Raw genomic sequence first — 19514 nt, 5'->3', positions numbered from 1 at the left:
GACGGCCTGACAAAGTTACACGTGAAGCTTTTGTATGTGTTGTGACAAGACGAGGACGGCTTGTTTTACAGTATGAAGCCACATGTTGGTGTTGGTGGAGGTTTACGACAAAATAATGCGCTGAGTGAACGATCCTGAAGGCGAAACGTGTTGGTAGTCGCTGGTAAAGCAGCGTAGATTAAAAACAGGGAAGCATCCAGTAAATCCTGCAAGTAACTGTGTTGTTCATCTGTGTTTCATGTTTAATTACACTGATAATAAAATACACACATGTCTCTTAACATTGCAAATAAAGCAAATCAAATTTCAAATGTGACTAAATATTTCTTGATTACTGAGGCTCATTTTAAAGTTTATTCATGAGATACGACGCACAATTCACACGAAAGGGGACATTTCAACAGGACTATTCTTTCAACTGTTGTCTCCAGAGTCAATAATCAGCTTTAAAGCTCAATGTCTACATTTTTCATTCATAAAATCACATGAAAATTTGCCCATCAGATCTTACCAGTGGCCAAAGATGTGAGATTTCTCAATAATTGTTACTAAACTGCCAAAAAAAAAAACCTAAAATGTTCTATATACATGAACACTACTCTTGATATTTGCAGTTTTTTGTATGATATATTGACAACTATCGATAATAACGTCCTTGGACAGAAAAGAATGTTTAGTTTTATTAGGGTTTTTTTTTTTTTTCTCTCTTCCAATAATCGTGTCCTGGCTGCAGGTGATAACAAACTAATAAAAATCATGTTACAATACAGTGTTGAAGTTCTGATTCGTTTTAAGAGGCCCTGAAATCTCCGAACACAGATTTGCACCATTTAGAAGAAAATCGTCCGTATTTGGTTGTGTATGTTTGGTTGAGTTTGGTGTATTTGCTCGTGTTTTCAGCGTGTTGAGCACTCAGCGCCACCTTGTGGTCCGGGTTAGCAGACCGTAATTTCCGGACTATTGAGCGCACCTGAATATAAGCCGCACCCGCTAACTTTAAAAAAATGTGTACATATACAGGCCGCACTTGTCTATAAGCTGCAGGTGTCCACGTTGTAACATGAGATATTTACACAGAAAGATTTTTTAAACTTTTAATTAAATATGTACCGGTAACATACACAAATGCTTTTTTCCCAACAGGGCCTGTAACACGGCTGGTTAAGGAAATAAAAACTACAGCAGCCTACCAGAAAAAGTCATTGATCGCTATCTTCATCTTCCTCCTGCACTAAAACCACTAAAGTCGTCTTCTTCAGTGTCGGAGTTGAACAGCCTCAGAGTTACTTCATCACACACTTCCTAAAAAAAGTAGCCGCTTATAGTCTAGAAGTTACGGTCAGAATTTGTTAAGCTTAGAGGAGTTTTGTTGGCATGTATTTAAGGATAAAAGCTAAGAATCTATGCTGACTATCAGTTTGAAACAGGAAGCGAACACCGATCTCACATGTAAAGGTCCAATGTTTTACTGCTCCATCCATCCACCCCGACCTCCTCCTGTTCCTGTACAGACTTCGCTGCTCTGCTGTATCTCACCTTAGTGCCTTTTTTTTTTTTTTTTTTAACTCCGGTCATAATTACTACGGAAACAATGGCTTTGCCAGTTGAATAAACTTGCATAAACATACTCTGTGTTGTTTTGAGATGTTTGCTAAAATGACAGAACTGTATGGCCATTACAGACAATAACCAAACAGACATATGAACTGCTATGAGCTGCTTGCACGAGTTACACAAGGCATCGCTTCTTATGGAAAAACAGTCTCGACTGGCTTAATCTCCTTAAAATAGAAACACACTGCGAATGTCGTTTGCTCGGACAAATTTGAAAAAAATCATCGTGTAGCTTGTTCTATTGGCATCACTGCTAAATCCAAGTGCAAGGTTGTGTTTTGATGAAGCAACTGAAACATTTAACGTAAAGAAGTGAAATAGAAAAATGCCACAAAAAAAAAAAAGGAAATGAACAACTTTCACCTCCTCTTGATGTTTCTACAAGAGACGTTTTCACAGCACAAAGTTTATGATGCGTTTCATGTTAGCTAACTTTTTTTTTGTGTTATGCTCGGAAACGTTGCCATCACATGTGACTTTCATGGTACGCGACTCTCGTCTGTATTTCCCGGCGCTGCTTCTTATGTTTCCCCGTCACTCAGAACAAGGCCCTGGAACTCTATTGTTTCTCGGGAGGAATGCCTCGGGCTAGTGTTGAAGAGCTGCGTGGGGTGGGAGCGTGTCGACTTAAATACCTTCAGCGGAGACATGTCATGGCCTCTTTTATCAGGTGTCTCACCAGCTGAACTATAAAAGCTTAGCTCCGCGTTAAACCATTAAGTCAAATCCTGACTTTTTATAACAATGTTTTATTCACTTTTTTTTTCTCCTGAAGGGGATTATGTCTTTATTTGACATTGCTCATACACATTCACTGATTCGGGGCTCTGAATTGAAAAACCTCACAGTCGTTTAATACTATAGAGAACGTGTCATAATAATGAGGTGTCACGTAGGAAAAGGAAATATATGAGAAAGTTGTTCATAAGGTGCTGGGCTGAGGTTTCTTTCAGTGCTTGCTGCAGAGTTTGACCATCATCTTAGGAACCAACTGGACCATTAGACTGTAAAGTGATACAACAATAGATAATGCTAAATAAAAAAAAGCAAAACAGGATTTTTTTTTTGCTTATTTATTGAAGCAGGAAGTAATTTCCGTGGCGTAAACTTTATAGTATTTAACCAAAACTGGATTGAATCAACATAAAGACGGAAACCTGCTACCAGAGAAGTTCTATTAAAGGAACAGTTTGGCTCTTCGGTCAATATTGTCATGAGTCATTACATGTTCACCGAGCTGCCAGTCAGCTGAGTTTAGTATCATTACTGAAAACAGGGAAGCAGCTGGTCTGGTTCTACCTGTAAAGGTTGCTGTTAACCAGATATTCAGCAGATAAAATCCCTAAAAACCTTATAAGTTTTTGCATGTGTGACCCATTAATGTTTACAACACGTCAAACATTAGTTCAGTAATTAACGATGATGATTTTTAGTAGTTTGTTATCGACTGCAGACAGTGAACGCCTATGGAAACAAATGGAGACAAAAAAAAAACAAACTATAAAATGAGTTGTTGTGACACAACTTTACTAAATATTCTTTAATTTAATGAAATATAAACTCCACTGGCACCTCTGTTACTGCTGCACTTCTTCCACCAGCAAACCGATTCCACTATGTGCAGTAACTGTTACTACCTCATCTTGTGTTTATAGTCTTCTTAAAAACAGAAAAAATCTTCTTTACACTTTTTCTTTTGGAGCTGTTGTAGCGGTGAACTTTCCCCACTGTGGGATCAATAAAGTTTATCTTTATCTTTAAATACAACGATTTATCCGTCATACATAATGTTAAAGGTTGTAAATTACTTTGAACAGTAACTGAAATAGACACGGCAAAAAAACGTACATTTCTTTGATCGTTTTTAAGTGTAGTTTGTTGAACAATTTACTGCTATTTTACAGAGAAAAAAATCAACAAAAATAGTATGAATTTATACAAATAATAAACAAACAAGCAAACAAAAAATCTGGGCAAACCTGTACATAACATCCATATCAAAAGTTTATTTTTAGATGGTAATTCATGCTTTTACAGCATTTTTGCCATAAACTACTTTATTTTTTTTTTTTAACTTAATTTATCAGCAGAAATATTATTAATTCACAGGTATATGCCATTATTTAGGAATTTTTTAAAAAGTGCATTAAGGATTAAAAGCACAGAAAAAAGCAGAAATTTATGTCGAACTGCAAAAAAAAAAAAGTGACATCAATTATCTGTATATGTGCTCATGAAACTACAGTCCTACTTTATTTAAATCAGCTACAAATATATTTATTTTACAGATATTTGTCATTATTGTTATTATTAGTAGTATTTATTTATTTATTTTTAATTTATTACTATTATTATTGTTTTTTTTTTACAGTTGTTGAACATTACAGTGTTCCACTGTTTCTTTTTTTAAGGTATTTTTCTGGAACACTTTGCCAGATTTTCTTTTTTTTTTTTTTTTTTACTGAATTCTTTTTACAGGATTACTCAAACCCCTCTACCGCCGAAATAACTTCACTGCCGTGAAACGCCGTGCTGCTTCTAAACTGTCCATATTTACAGAGAACACCTCTGCTAGTTAGGTAACGCTGTTTACAGTCTGTCAGCCGGACGACTCCGGGATCGTTCTTTGGAGCTCGGATCTGGCTCGCTGCCCTCCTCAGCTTTGATTCAGAGGCACAGCAGTGGACTCAAAACCTGCCCTCTGCTTCCTCTGTTTAACGTCCCTTCGTCTCCAACAAAGCAGCGTCCAGTCCGGCAGAAGTTGCTATCACCCTCACCTCGAGGGACTCCAGCTCCTGGGCTCGTTGTCAGTCGGACATATTGATCCCGTGGAGTGATTGACAACGGAGGGTCCTTGAAACCTGTTGTATCAGGAAACAGACTCCGGCTCTTATGGCAGCTGCTCAGAGCTGGAAGATCTGTGGCTCACAGTGGGAAGCTGCTGCTCCCTCGGTGGGACCTGGACGAGTTCCAGGGTGTGCTGCAGCAACCCCCCATTTGAGAACAAAAAATGTGGAGGATTTGATGTGGCTGCGGCTAAGAGGGTGGCTCTGAAGAACAGTAGAGGAAGATGGAAGAGGGGGAATGCCGGATTTGTACCCAACACTTCTCTGAGTTGTTGAAGCTCAGACCACAATCACCAGGAAGGATAAAGTTAGATTATACGCACATCCAGAAGAAGCTCGACCAGCTGTTGGTCGGCTTCAGATCGGACTGTCACACAGGACTGTGTTTAAGATCCTGATATCTGATGGAGGGACGGTTCAGTACCATAGGAATTCCCATTTAGTTGCAATATGGCGACAATTTCAGCTCCAAAAGACTTCATGTTCTTGTCAGTGGAAGCTGCATCCTTAATATAGAGTTCTATCTGTTTCCAAGTGTCTAAGAAGCTAATGTACTCCACAATAAAACGGACTGGAGGGTACTTCTCCGGTTTAGTTCCAGACTCCAGATGGCAAACCAAATGTCAGCGCAATGCACACCATCAAGTCCTCAGAGTACAGCGGAGTGGGGATGTGATTTGTTCATTAGCTGCTAGGTGTGGTTGAAGCGCTGTTCATACCAAAAGCAGATGATTTTAATGTGAAGCCACATTTTGGAGTATTTCAGCTTTGTAAAATTTGATTTAGAGATTGTCATACAAGTTGTCTTAACCGTCTGAACCCCGAGTAGTTTCTGGGCGGTTTCTGCTCCTGTCACTTGTTTTTTTTATCGTGGGCTCATTTTTCCTGCAGCTCTGTGGAAACTGTGGATAGAAGTAGAGAGAAGTCAACGATGTCTTCTGTGCAGTAAAATGAAGCTACGATGGCACGAATCATTAAAAAAAGTTGATCTTCTTGGAGTACTTATTACTCACTGGCCGTGAGAGTCTCACATAATTATCCATAACTGCAGTGTTATAGCTACACCTCTGACGTTTATAACAAACCAAACTGTTTGAAAATCGGTAGAAAATTGAGCAAGTTATGGTTATTTAAAAAGTACATGCATCACTACAACACAATGTTATGGGTGAGCGAGCGTACCGTACCAAGATGGCCGCCAGTGTGGCCATGCGATTCCATTGGCCAGCAGTGCAGACGAGACATCTAGCCTTTATTATACATATCTATAGCCACAGTTACTAATAGCTTCATGTTGCTATTAGGAGAGCAGAATTTCTTTTAGATTTTTACAGAATCTGGCAAGGAGAAATGGGTTTTTTTTGGTTCATTTTTAAATGAGACGTAGATTTTAAGCTTTGGCTTGTTTCTGATGAAAACACGCGTCAGACATGATCAGTTAGAAGACAGTCAGAGAGGTGAAAATCTGATAATTCTTTCTGTTTTTGGCTCTAATAAATGCTGTAGTTTGAGCATTTTTAAAATAAACTGTTGTCTCTAGCTTCAATAATTATCTTTAAAGCTCAACTGTTGCCCATCAGATCTTACCACCGGCCAAAGATGTGAGATTTCTCAATAATTCTTACCAAACTGTCAAAAACCCTAAAATATTTGATATAAATGAATGCTACTCTTGTTATATAGAGGTTTTTTTTTGTATGATGTATTGACAACTATCGAAAATAACTTTCTTGGACAGAAAAAAATATTTAGTTAAGCTACAACTCATTTTATAAATAACGTGTTTCAAACCTGTCGAAGGGTTTCGGTGTTCAGGCGGCTAAAACACAGAAGAAAAATACAGTCATTTAACATATATAAATTCTGAGGAATGTTTAGAAACTATACATTTAAAAGGAAGGCAAAAAGTATGAATAAAACACTGCCAAGTGACTGAAGTGTGATGTTGTATTTTAAGGTCAGGCTTCGTTGCATTCAGATGAAAGTCGCGCTCCTAATAATCACTCAAACAACACCGCCGTTTAATCCAGGACATGGAGTTTATTTTACAACTGAGGATAAAAGAATGCCATTCTGAATAACTGGGTTGATGACAAAACCTGGAAATCTGCCACTGGAGAATGTTTTTCTTTTTGTTTTCAATGTTATGTACAGTCCCAAGCATCAGAGCAGACGTCTGCAAGTTGTCTCATTTTATGTAAACCACATTGAGGGACCTATTTTTCACTGAAAAAGGAACATTGTGGTCCAACAATATTCTGTAGCTTTACACATTTCCCCCCCTCCCCACATTTGTCTAGAAAATAACATCGTAAAAATGCACACAGTACAAATAATGTTGAACTGTAAAGAGCAAGATATGCCGACATACATGTATACATACTTGCTGATTATTCATACAATAAGTTTTAAACTTCATTAACTTTACAACTGTAGCTTCACAATAATAAAATTGGTAGCCTACTAACGCAAATACTGTACATGTTGAAACAGCCAGGAAATTAGATTTTACTATAGAAACAAGGATTCTAAACATTTCTGTGATTTAATGGCAAATAGAAAGCATTATTATAGTTAGTCCCCAAAACGTCGATCAAGGGAATTAAAACTCAAAAAGGGCCACGTGTTGTTCTTTTTTACTCGTACATTACTTCATCAGTTTACACTTACTTAAAGTGCTGAAATCACCGTAACATTTTCGAACACCATCTCACCATCTTTCAACATATACCTTTATATAAACAGCTGTATCCGAAATTTCTTAAACAGGGATATCAGTTGCGTCGCCATGGTTGAAATTTCATTTATATACTCACTGCTTCACATAAAAACATGCACAAACTGTCTCATAAATAATATGCAAGATGTGTCGAAATATATTTATCTTAAAAGAAAAAAAAATATTCAAAAACAGTGATCAAAAAAAAAGAGCATGGTCCAGTTTTTAAAACAACAGATGGACTATTCCTAAAGGCTCAGATAAGATGCAGTGCATTAGAAAAGCAACAATCAGTCAGTGACGATATAGTGCCATGGCTGCTGCACCCACTGGGTACAGTTTTTGTCACCAAAAAAATTCAACTTTTACAATGTAGCTTAGAGCAGTGCAAGCTCTGGCCGTTTATGATTAACTGAGTAATTACACTATGTGTTATTAAAGCTCCCGTGTGTTCGCGTGTCGTAACAATGCTTCGTACAGTTGTGGCACTATCTGTGATGACAGATTGTAGCTTAGAGTTATAGTGCAACAGTAATCTGTCATGCTATCGGCTTCATCTGACTTCATTGTTTATCAAACTTTTCCAGCTCTTTCACAAAGATGAGATGGTCCTCTGGCGACTTTCCGTGAGTTTTGCAAAGGTGCAATTTGATTGCATGTTTACTCACAAATGTCCGATTGCACAGTTTGCACTGATGTATTGAGCCAGTGTCTTCTTCTGTGAGTCCTGCTGAACCAAAAGTCTTGTCCTCGATTCTGCTGACCGCCTGCTGCTCTAGTAAGTCTATGGAAAGCTTTGAGAGGTCCTTAAGAGTAAACCCAAGGTGTGACTCCAAATGGTGAATGTAGGATGAGGGAGTCCTGAACTGGGAAGCACAGTCACTGCACAAAAAGAGAGGTTGGCCGGAGTCGATATTTTTGAGAAACTTTGTGCCCCCTGTCCGTTTCAACTGGTATTTTACATTGGCCAGCCAATGTGAGATAGTAGTCATGGAGAGACCAGTGAATTTACAGATGTGGACCCTTTCTTGGGGTCCTAAGTCACTAATTACAAACTTTCCCTCAGGAGTCTCTCTAAGACTGGAGGCAAACTGGGCCTGGAGAATCAGGAGGTGCTGGGGATTCCAGTTTGACTGTCGGCCTTTCCGTCTTTGGATGGGAGACAGTTCCTCAATGCCGTCGTCAAAAGTACAGCCATCGATATCCGATTTCTCAGATATGGAAGATGGGGTTGTAGACTTTGGTGTCAAACGTCCTGTCAGATTCTTCACCATGTCTGAAATATCCATCAAAGCATTCTCTCTCAGAGGCGGAGATGATGACTGAGAGAAATTTTTGAAAACCGGCTTGCTGTTGTTTCCATTGTTGTTTGGTGTAGTCGGAGCAGCCTTAGCAGTACCTCCGTTGCTGCTTTTGGATTTAGTCAAGTCCATGGGCTGATCATCGTCATCATCTTGGTACTGACTCGCAGGCTCTGCTTGCTTAATCTGAGCAGAGTTGCTGATCTTATAAAGCATTGCAAAGGGGTCTATGAAGGGGGTGGCCACTTTTGCAGCTTTCCCCAAGTGGTTGTTCATGATAGACTGCAAAGCACTGAGAGGGTTGACAAGTGGTTGTTCAGGCGAGTGATCGGTGATGATGCTCAGGTTATTGCAGCCGTTGCTTACAGGCTTTCTTGGCGAATCGATTTCACGCTTTATCTGTATGTCTATTTTACTCTCCGTCTGCTCTCCTTCTTTGCCTCTTGGCTCAGTCACATCCTCCACTGCAGCACTTTTCACTGCCTTTGAGAGACTTTCTAGAGTGGGTGAAGCCTGTTTGTCCTTAGGATTTGGCAACGGAGACTTTGCAGATCTACACTTACTCTCTACAGGTCTTTCTTCTTTTTCATTCTTAACTGAAGTTTTTCCTGTCACTTTTTCCACCAGCTCCTCCATGGCCAGCACATTGCTCTTATGACTTGGAGGTGGAGAGGGGCTATTTGGTGAATGGATCAGAGAGCTTAAATCAGAGGAAGTTACCTTCAAACTGGTGCTGCTGAACAAAGGTTGAACCTGTGCACACGAGGACAAGGTCGACTTCAAAGATCCATGGAGCTGATAGGCTGCATGAATGCTGGGGTATCCACCCCAGGTTGGTGTTCCTGTTTGGGCTTTGCTGATTGCACTTGAAACTGTGTTCTCTAAAGACTTCAGGATGTCCAGGCCACCTTTAGGTGTCTCTTCTAAGTCTTCTTCTGTGAGATACTGGTAAGATCTGGCCTTTCCAGGTTTATCAGCTTTTTCAAGGGGGTCTTCTTTCTCTTCTTTTATTTTTTTCTCTGGTTCAATAGCTTCCATTTTCTCTTCCTCTGCCTCTTCATCTTTGTTTTCTTCATGTTTCTCCTCAGGGCTAGAAGGCGGCAATGGGGAGTTGGGCTGCGACTTACCATTGGGTGTTGGGAGTCTAGTAGTGGTGGGTGGCAAAGGAATAGACTGAATTTTCTCTTCAATTACAGGATCAAAAACTAACTGTTTACCCTTTTTAGAGGCTGAATTTGTGACTTTAAGAAAGTGTCCTGTGACCATCATGTGGGCGGTCAGTTGCTGCAAGGTGTCATGAGAACTGCCACACTCCATGCATTTGAGAATTTGTGCCTTTCGCGCCTCAAACTGCCAAGTATAACTGGCACCGTTTTGGTAACCATATCGATTGTTAGGAGTGACATAGGGATTGGCCACTTTTTGGTCTTTGGGAGACTCTCCCAGCAGTATGCCAGACGAGACAGACTCTGGTGAGCTCGGAGACATCAAGTCTTGAAATGCTCGTTTTTTGGTTGGGGGTACCAGCTTTGAGGTGAGGGCTGGCATTGGTTCTTTTAGAGGCACTTTCTGATAGTGTTTTGTTTTGATCATGTGAACACTAAGGTCTTGCAAGGATTCGAAGGAGTGACCACAGTACATGCATTTGAGAACTTTCTGAGCATCTTCTTTGCCTTCCATCTCCAACAAAGAACGCTTGCGTGGCTTGGACCACTTCTTGCTTCGATCGTCCTCTGTATCCTTGTTGTCGTCACGGTAATGGCCTGTTTCGTTCATATGCACAGTTAGGCCAACCAAAGTGTCATAGGCTGCACTACAGTCCTTACACCTAAACTTGCTGGCTCCAGTAAACACAGGGCCATAGAGCTTATTGTTTTGCCTGTAAAGCTGCACTGTGCTGAAAAGGCTGGGTTCAGGAAGGAGTTGGTATGGAGTATGCTGCAGGGTTTTAGCCAAAGCTGCCTGATGCCAGTCATAGGCTAATCCTCCTGTGCTGCCAGAGCTTACATTGATGCCACTATTGCTGTTGCTCGACACTGTTCTTGCAGTGCTACTGCTGGTGTTGATGTTAGTAGTGGCTGAGGTGCTGTTACTGCTGCTACATCTGTTCTTCGCGTGGATGTTGGTTGGGCTGTGAACGTTCAGGAACCCGTTGCTCCCTTTGTGATTGCTCCCGCTGCCATTACTAGCTGCAAAGTTGTTCCCTTGTTTACTCTTTAGCATGTCCAGAGCAATGCTGGACCAGGAGGCATCCGAGATCAGGTTTGCATAGACGGCTTTCATTTTGGCCAGACTGTCCTGTAGCGAGAGACCATTGATGGACTCTGTGCTTTCACCTAGCCTCTCCTCTACCCTCTCCTGATCGCTGAAGGAAGAGGCGGTCTTAAGGTCCACCAGTTGATCACTGGTGGTGCTGAGGGGAGATGCGTACCCAGGGTCTGGGTTAGTGCCATTGCTGAGTGGAGAGTTTTGGCAGCTGAAACGATCTCTTGCATCCTCGTCATCATTGAAGAGATAGTCTGCATCTTGGCCGTCCAGGGAAAGGCCATCATCCTGTAGATGCTCCTCTTCATCGTTCTTGTCCACTTTAAATTCATCATCAGGTCCATAAGCTGGAAAACAAAACAGAGGGAAAAGGGACATTAGATACCAATAGTTCATTCCATTTTAATACACTTGACATAACAGCACGCACCTATCACCCCCGCTATATGTAAGCGGTGAATGCAATAATCCTAAAGAGATTTTTTTGTCAATAGTTCCAGTGGAAGACAAAGGTTTGCAATAATAAAGTGGCAAACATCCATTTCTTGACAATGACAGATAGTCCTCTTCACTGCAGTGTCTGATGGAGCTATTGAACACTACAACTCAGCAAGGGTAAAGAGCACAGATGAGCAGAGAAAACAAAAAAACAAGCATAATTTCAAATTATGATGAGAACAAATGCTCAGAGGGAGATAAAAGTTGTGTCAATGATGCCTCACAGCAGAAATAAAGACATGGTTTTCTCTTCAGATAATAAATACGAGACAATAGGATAGAATACCTGACTAATCCACTTTGATATTTTCTTAACAACATATTCTAAGTAACAATCAAACAACAAGGTGAATTTACTGCACATGTGGAAGCATTTTAGAATATTCATTAAAAATAAAAACCTATTTCCTTGTCAGCATACTGAAATGCCAGAATAGCCTACAGCCGTATAATCCTTCATTGTCTGTTTTGCTGCCGTATAGCAACAATAGATCTGTTCCCGACTTTGATCCGCTCGATTCTTCCGACTGCCACACATACTATGGATTTACAAGTAAGAGATAGTGGAGGAAAATGCCAGCTGCACAGGCCTTGCCAAGCCATGGTTGGCTGGAGTCAACTTGGCATCGGCTGTGGAAGTCCTCACAGCGTGATGCTAGGAAACGGCCAGTGGACATGACAAGTCGTGTTGTTACTGCCTGTGCTCCCGAGTGCTCACAGCGTCAAGTGTGCCATTTTAAAAAGAAGAGAGAGAAATTTATCGTATCAATGGAAAATGGCTGCCTCCTCTCCCCATGCAACAGCCCACAAATTTCACACAGAAATTGGAATATCTAAATCACAATTCCAAGCTGTCAAAGATTTAAAAAAATAAACATAAATCACAATAGCAGAGAGAAGAAAAGGTTTATATGCGATCATGGAGGAAGATTTAGAGGGAAACATCACACAGAGGCAGGGAGAGGGAAAAACAGAGGGTTAAATATGCTAAGGCAGCTTCCCCAATCCATCCTTCGTAAGATGCTTGTCTGAGGTGCCAGAATCAGTCTCCAGTGAGGAGGCAGATGTGCTGTCAGCTTCAAACAGCATGTAGCTCTCTATCCCATAATCAGAATGGACATAATACCTGATGTTTGTGAGGTGCCGGTTTCTGCTGCCTGGGAAAAGCTCGAGGTCTTGCAGCTGCCTCGTGGACGTGTGTGAAATTGTGTGCGAGAAAGTGGTCAACATGCATCCTCCCTCCTTGTATTGAAACTATTCCTGCACCAGTTTTGCTGCTAGCTCTGAGCTAAACACAGGCGGCATTGCAGCTGCGCAGCTTTCCTTCAACCGGTGTCATCCTCCCTATCGAGACGTGGCCCGCCGTATTGAAACGCATGCAAACCTGAACCCATTCAAAGTCAATGCGGCGAGAGCAGCTAAAGACAAAGTGAGAGAAACCTGACAGCACTACAAACACACTGGCATCCACACAGGGGGGAAGCACACCAACACTAAATTCTACTCTTTCCCTGCCATCCTCCGTATGTTGCCTCGACAGGCATCAGTGTCAGGAGTGTGTCAGTGTCAGCCCGAGGTGTCAGTGTCCACACAAACAAGCGCCGGGAAGAGGTGGGAGGGGGAAAGTAACAACAACAAACACAAGTCAGCCATTTTTTTTTTCCCTCCCTCCCCCGTCCTCCCGCACTGCTCGAGCCTCCCTCCTTCACCATCTGTGTCAGAAAAGCTGCGGGTGCCACCGCCGGCTAATAAGGCAATCAGAGATGGAAAAGATGCTGACACGGCGGCTTTCGAGCGTCACTCAGAACAAAAGAGGAAAAGAGGGGAGGGGAGGGGAGAGAGGGGAGGGAGGGGAGAGAGGGATAGGGAGGGGATTAAAACGGGGGTGGTGGAGGGGAGGGGAGAGAAAAGTGTCTGTTGTGGTTGTCAGTCAAAAACGTAAGCCCACTTTGTGCTGTCAGGGAGGATAGGGAAAAGAGGGGAAGTTTTGAAAAGAGGGGAGAGAAAAAAAAAAAAGAAGAAGATGTGTTTAGGCCAGCGAACAAGAGGTGTGTGTGTGTGTGTGTGTGCATATCTGACAGGGAAAAAAGAAAAAAAAAATGACAGGGAAACAAGTTGAACGGCTAAGAATCGAGGTGAAAGCAATGAGTTGCATTCCTGCCACATGTGCGCGAGCGTGCGAGCAAGCAAGGTGTGGCCGATCGGTTGCATGTGTTTTATATGTGTGTGCGTGTGTGTGTGTGTTTTCGTGCGCGAGTCTCAAGTGTCACAGTGTGTCAGGTGCAAGCAGAGATGCAATGTGGCTAGTGGGGGGAAAAAGCGAAGCCATCTGCGTCTGGAGAGGAGCCTGTCACTATTGTTGTGCCCAAAGTCCAGGATTTCCTGCTGCAGACAGGTGACACCACAGTAGGACATCCCCTCAGTCTCTCACACACACATGCAAACATGCACTCCTCTTCCCTCTAAAACTACTTTCCTCCTCGCAGGCAGGAAGCTGTGTGAGGTCCACGCACGCAAACACATGCTACACATTCGATGCAAACGCGAAAAAACGCTTGCCCAGTCCAGCTTTAGGGACAAAATATTATTACTACTCAAAAATGTAGTCATTTTTTTAGATGATGGGACTTTAGGTGTCGGACTGCCTCTGTAAGATAAGACGAGGAAGGTTGGGCTAACTTGAGCAGGACATGGCACCGGCACAATGAACACAATTCCTTTTTTTTTTTTTTTCTTCCCCCTCCTCTCCTCTCCGTCTTTCACACACACACACACACTTTCTCCTCTAAACCTTCTTCATTTATTCATGTTGTCTCAGAGAAGAGGGCAATCCCGCTCTCATTTGCAGTGCTAATGTCCAATTCCGCCAGCTTTCACCCCGCTGATTTACCCTGCGTGGCGGAGCGCCGCATCCGTAGCCGGGGCGGCAGGCGAAGGCTCCCTCACAACGTTTAGCGGCCCTTCAAAACAGGAGCTCCGGCGTGGCAGTCTTATTTCTCTCCCCCGTTTCGCTTTGTCACCGGCCCCTCCATTCCCTGCCACTCACCTCTGATGGCTTTGGACAGGCCTGATCAGTGTGTGTCATTGACCTGTACGGTGTGCGCGAGTGTGTGTGTGTTTCGGCAGAGAGAAGGCTGTAAATAAAATGACATTATTATTTCCTCTGTCCTATCATGTAGAAAAGCCAATTATGGTAATGCTTAGTATGTCAGGCAATCTCTGTCTCTCTCTGCTTCACCCCCCCCCATCCTCTTCATTCCTCCTCTTTTTCACTCTGGGGTAGTTGTGGCTGTGGTTTCATAGGACCTGACACTCTCTTTGGACCGCTCTGTGGACAACGTTGGCGAGGCGCGCACAACAACGGCCATTTTTTTCTTTTGCTATAGGTTGTCAACTCACGTGGTAGTTGCTTGAAAAATGATTTACCATCCAAATAACTTAAAAGAAACAGTTTTAGGGAGGTAAACGTGGATAAATTACAATTTTAAAGGCTTGGAAAATCTCCTTCTCTCAAAGGTTTACCTCAATTTTTAGTCGCTCGACGTCATGAAGGAAACTTTGAAATTTAAGGTACCTTCAAAAGCTACGCTGCTAAATGTCACCACGGACAGCATGTATTAGCCATAATTTCTCCCCACAGCTTCCTTGACCAGACACGTAAATAAAAGCTTACCTAACAGCACCCCCTTGGTCCCCACCCTCCCCTAACCCACATAGAACAATCCACCATATGGCACAATAGCTCCGGGGCTTGTAATAGCTCATGTGTTGTATAAATCCACCTTCTCAGTTTCCACAGCTCTTCCGTTTGGGGAAAACAAAACAGCCACCACAGTCTGCTTCTCATGCTGGCCGCTATATGGGCTTACACGGCTTACTTTGATCAAACACAGCGGCCCGCTAATCTACAGTATGTGAAGTGAAATTAATTACATTTTCCCCAAAGTTTTTAACCGTGCTACCCCCGGCCGTGCAAGAGTTGGAACCTCGAAAGGATGCTGTGGAAAAATAATGGTTTAAATTATCGATCAAATCAAGTATTTGGTGGCGCCAACTTTGAACCAAATGTGTAGACTTGTGTAGAGTTTTCAGGGTATTTCGTAGGTCGGTTAGTTAGTAAGCATCTTGGAGAATTTTGTGGTGTCCCGGTGTCTTCAGTCTCTTTGTATAATCCCAGACAGAAATGAGGATGTTGAGTTTAGGGCTGTACATCCTGTTCTTCATGTAGCTGAAGATGGCTCTTTATGGGTCTGGCTGTATTTGATTTTATGGGTTGTAATCACTGTGGTAGACTGAACAGGGTCCTGATCAGATGCCTCCCTGATGGCGCCACACTTCTGCACTTCTACTTTACGTTCCAAGCAATTTGCAATTATGTGAACTCACACTATGCTAACAGCCTTTTTAAATGGGTCATCTCCACAACGCGTTGTCCCTTCATTCATTTGTGAAGGAGAAAGAGCATGAAACAGATCAGCGATGAAGGAAAACAAATCCGGACACCTGCATTATCCGGGCTCTTTTCCCCGAGTTGCTCCACAAGTTTTTCCTCTTTTTCTTCCCTTTCCTTTGTGCCCTTGTTTGTTCAGATCTCCCGCGAGCCGGTTTTGACACGCCATGACAATGCATGTGGTCTATAAATCACCTTTTTCCCTGAACTGTCAGTGCCTGCTTGTTCTGAGATGAAACAACAGCCGTTAGATCATCGGCACGGCGGATTCCAGCTCTTTCTGCTCAACTTCTCTGCCAAAGCCCCCTCCACGCCCAGCGATCGAACGCTGCTCTGGTGCTGCACAGACATTCAAAACCATCTGGTTTGTTTTCAGGCAGAGTACAGATAAAGCATTACTAATGCTAATTTAAGATGATGTGAGTGAGATTCACTCAACCTATGCCAAACGCTGATTCAATGTAGGCCGTATCAGACAGATGTCATTCGTTAAACAGATTCTTTTACAGAAAATACTGTCAATTTCTTTACCATCACAATTATTTTTGCTATTACAAAACTGCAGCGTTTGGATTAAAGCCTCAGTGAAATTCAGATTTAAATATCTGTTGTTTTATTTATACTTCTGAGGACTTTGATTATTTGAAAATGCAGATTTAAAAAACAAAAAAGTTGTTGTCATCATGATACACGGTTCCATCCTTTCTCCATAGATGGCGTCTTTTGAATTCACCTGCATTGCCCCTGACGGTGGAGCTTCCCCTGACTAAACAACAGCTGCTCCCATCGCCTAGCAACAACCAGTTGATGGATGACCCCAAAGATGGATAATTACCATAAATCACTATGGTTGTGTGGAGAACACAGGCAGAAAATCATTGCAAGAAAAAAAAAAAAAAAACCCAGGATGAAACACAGTTTGAACTAGTGTCGCCCGGTGTTTAGGTTAACTTTATCTTCCTGTAAATTGTCAAAACTGCTTGTTCTGGTTTCTTCTGGGGTTCAAAAACTGCCCGGCGACTGGGAAGTTTAGCAAAAAAAATCAAAAGTAGCACTGAATATGGCGTGTTCCTACAAAGTAGCCAGTGTTTCGGAGCGAGAACGTATGAATAAGGGCTGTAAAATGAACCCTGGTGAAATGACTCATGGGATTGTCCAGAAGGAGCACTGACAAACAAAGTGGGCCGAGGAAGGAAGAAAGGAAACAGCGGACGAAGAATAATGGCAGCAATGATGAGTTTAGTGCAACAAAGAAGACGAAGGGAGCTGAAGGAAGAAGAAGAAGCAGGAGGAGGAAGTGTGTGTGTGTGTGTGTACGGCCTGCACGTACATGTATATTTACGCAATTATGACTGAGCGAGTGACAGAGGTAGACAGCCAGAGAAAAAGAAAGCTGGAATTAAAAAAAAAAAAACGAAAAGAGAGAGAGAGAGAGAGAGAAAGAAACTGAGAGGGCACAGGGCCAAAACAGGGTCACCACCTAACCAGTTCGGTCTAGCCGAGTCCGGTTGCACAATAAGCCATCAATCAACCTTCTCTGTGCTGTCAGCCCTCCCCTCAATTCACAGAGGCCATCCACTTTGTACACTGCTGAGGAACAAAACACAGAGAAGGAACAGAAACACAGTCGGAGAGAGGAAGAAAAACACATATGTAAGCACACACACTTACACGAATCTGATCCTTTACTCTCTGCAGGAACGAAGCACCTTAATGACCCCCAGAAAGTGGCGAAGCAAAACTCATCTGCTCATGCTCACTAAAAAATATGACTCTTAAAGTAGGGCTGGACCTAAATAGCCGAATATTCGCTCGTTGTGCTGGAATCGGGATATCAATTTTGATATAGCCACCCGCAAATATTCGGGATATTCGTCATTAATTGGGGCCAAATATCCAGACCAGCCCTATCTTAAAGATGAGTGGATGAGTGACTACTTGCAGGTAGCTGACAAGCTAACCACGGACAAGATAACACTAGTTATTTAAGAACACATTTGGACTCTTCTGTTGACTACATCTCTTGCATTTTCTTCTCAAACTGAAACATTATTTAATTCGTTAGCTTGCTTGCTAATTACTTAGCCTGGTCGCTAGCACAACAGTTTATTTGAAAAAACACATTTGTAACTAGAACCCGACTAACATCATCGGCTCACATAGGCCCAGATTATTGGCATATATGTCATCCACTAAAGGAACCTCGGAGTAACTTTGAGTTTGTCCAAAAAGGCGGTTCTGACTCAAAACAGTTCTCTCAGCACTGTCTGCAGCACATGTAGCAGAGTCGATGGTGGTGTGGGGTCCCATGGTGCCCTTCCTGTAATCTGTAGGGCTGGAACCGAATAGCCGAGTACTATTGGTTCGCTGTGCTTGAATCGGGATAGCAATTTTGATCTCCGAATATTCCCCCCCGTCACTAATTGGGGCCGAATATCCGGAGAACAAAAATTGCTATTCGGACCAGCTCTAGTAATCTGCCTACTAGTTTAGAAATACATTGCTGGAAAGGTAACGCCTTCTGAATTTTACCTATATGCATTTATGTATGTGTAAAGGATGTTAGCCAAAACATCAATATCAACATTTTTTACTGACTAAAAATTAGCACCGGCATTTGTATCTATTCGTAACATCTGACTCCTGTCTCATATTCGTCCACTTCTCTGTTGTGAAGTGGACGCGCAGTGTGGCTCTCAAGTTGAACTCGACGCAAATAAAAAGTGTAGCTTCACTGAGCCCCTGCGAGCAAATCCCCCCGATTGTGACCATTCTTTTTTAAAAAGAACCGATTTTGCTGTTTTCAATGTTTGTGTGACTACGGCTTAAATCCGTTCAACAGTCTAATATATGTCAGCGAGGTGCCAGACGCACACACACACACATTATTTTGTCTTGCTGCATGAAAACATTTCATCAGCTTCTCTCTGCCCTTATCTACTCCTCTGTAAGGCGTTCAGAAGCAAACAGCACAATAACGCCGAGGACTCTGTGTGAACCAGACCTCAGAGACCCGACTGACATCACTTCCCCCAGCATGCATCACAGACACAGACAAAGAAATTATATCTTTAAAAACTATAAAGTCACTTCAGGGAAATTAATTAGAGCTGCAAACCCTCGGGGCAGGAGGCTGCTCGGGACAACCGTCCCCGAACATTTTAGTGCTCTTAACTGCATGTGTCACCGGGGAAATTCCAGCAATTGTGCACCATCAAAACCGTTATCCTCTACGCATCGCCACATTTCCTTTTTTTTTTTTTTTTTTCCCACCGTGCCCGCTCAAGTGATGAGTTAGCGCTGAAGTCTGGCGCTTCATTAAACAAAGTTCCACTGTTTCATTTCAACACCGGTTTAGGGTTTAAGCATGATGAATAGCATAGCAAAAAACAACAACAAAATAAAAATACAGCAGAAGAATAGGCTGCAGTTTGGAGTGTGTATGTGAGGACTTTACTCCCCCCTTTTTTTTTTCTGTCCTGATGACCGTGGCAATAAAGTGACAAAGGAAGAAATGATAGGAGGGAGGAGGGATTAGGGGCTAGAAAAAGGGTCCCTGGAGAAAGTCAGTAAATTATGTAGTGCGCTCTCAAAGTGGACTAGTATCAGTAGCCGTCTCACCCTAATTGTGTCTGTGTGAGTATGCATGCCTGTGTGTGCGTTCGTGTACGGTGGTTATGAACGGCTTCGCAGTCAGAGGGAGAGAGAGGCAGGAAGAGAGGAAGCAATCCTTCAACAGAGCACAATATCAAGACTGCGGACAGACAACGAACGGCTGGAAGGTTCTGGAAACGGAGGGGGGAGAAAAAAAAAAAAAAAAA

The 19514-nt window shown here is 42.4% G+C and overlaps 1 protein-coding gene across 1 annotated transcript in view; it reads right to left on the bottom strand.

Annotated features, from left to right (window-relative positions):
• Positions 1-6480: 6480 nt before the first annotated feature.
• The window catches only part of tshz1 (teashirt zinc finger homeobox 1), a 29020-nt gene continuing 15986 nt past the window's right edge, over positions 6481-19514 (bottom strand). Inside the window, exon 3 of the mRNA XM_008283546.1 lies at positions 6481-11092. Within this exon, the coding sequence (XP_008281768.1) occupies positions 7743-11092 (3350 nt within the window). The 3' untranslated portion in view covers positions 6481-7742. The remainder of the gene's footprint in view (positions 11093-19514) is intronic.

The sequence above is a fragment of the Stegastes partitus genome, unplaced genomic scaffold (genome assembly GCF_000690725.1).
Source record: "Stegastes partitus isolate 25-593 unplaced genomic scaffold, Stegastes_partitus-1.0.2 Scaffold318, whole genome shotgun sequence".
Lineage (NCBI taxonomy): Eukaryota > Metazoa > Chordata > Actinopteri > Pomacentridae > Stegastes > Stegastes partitus.
The sequence above is the reverse complement of the archived record's forward strand: the minus strand, read 5'-3'. Positions and strand labels throughout refer to the sequence as shown.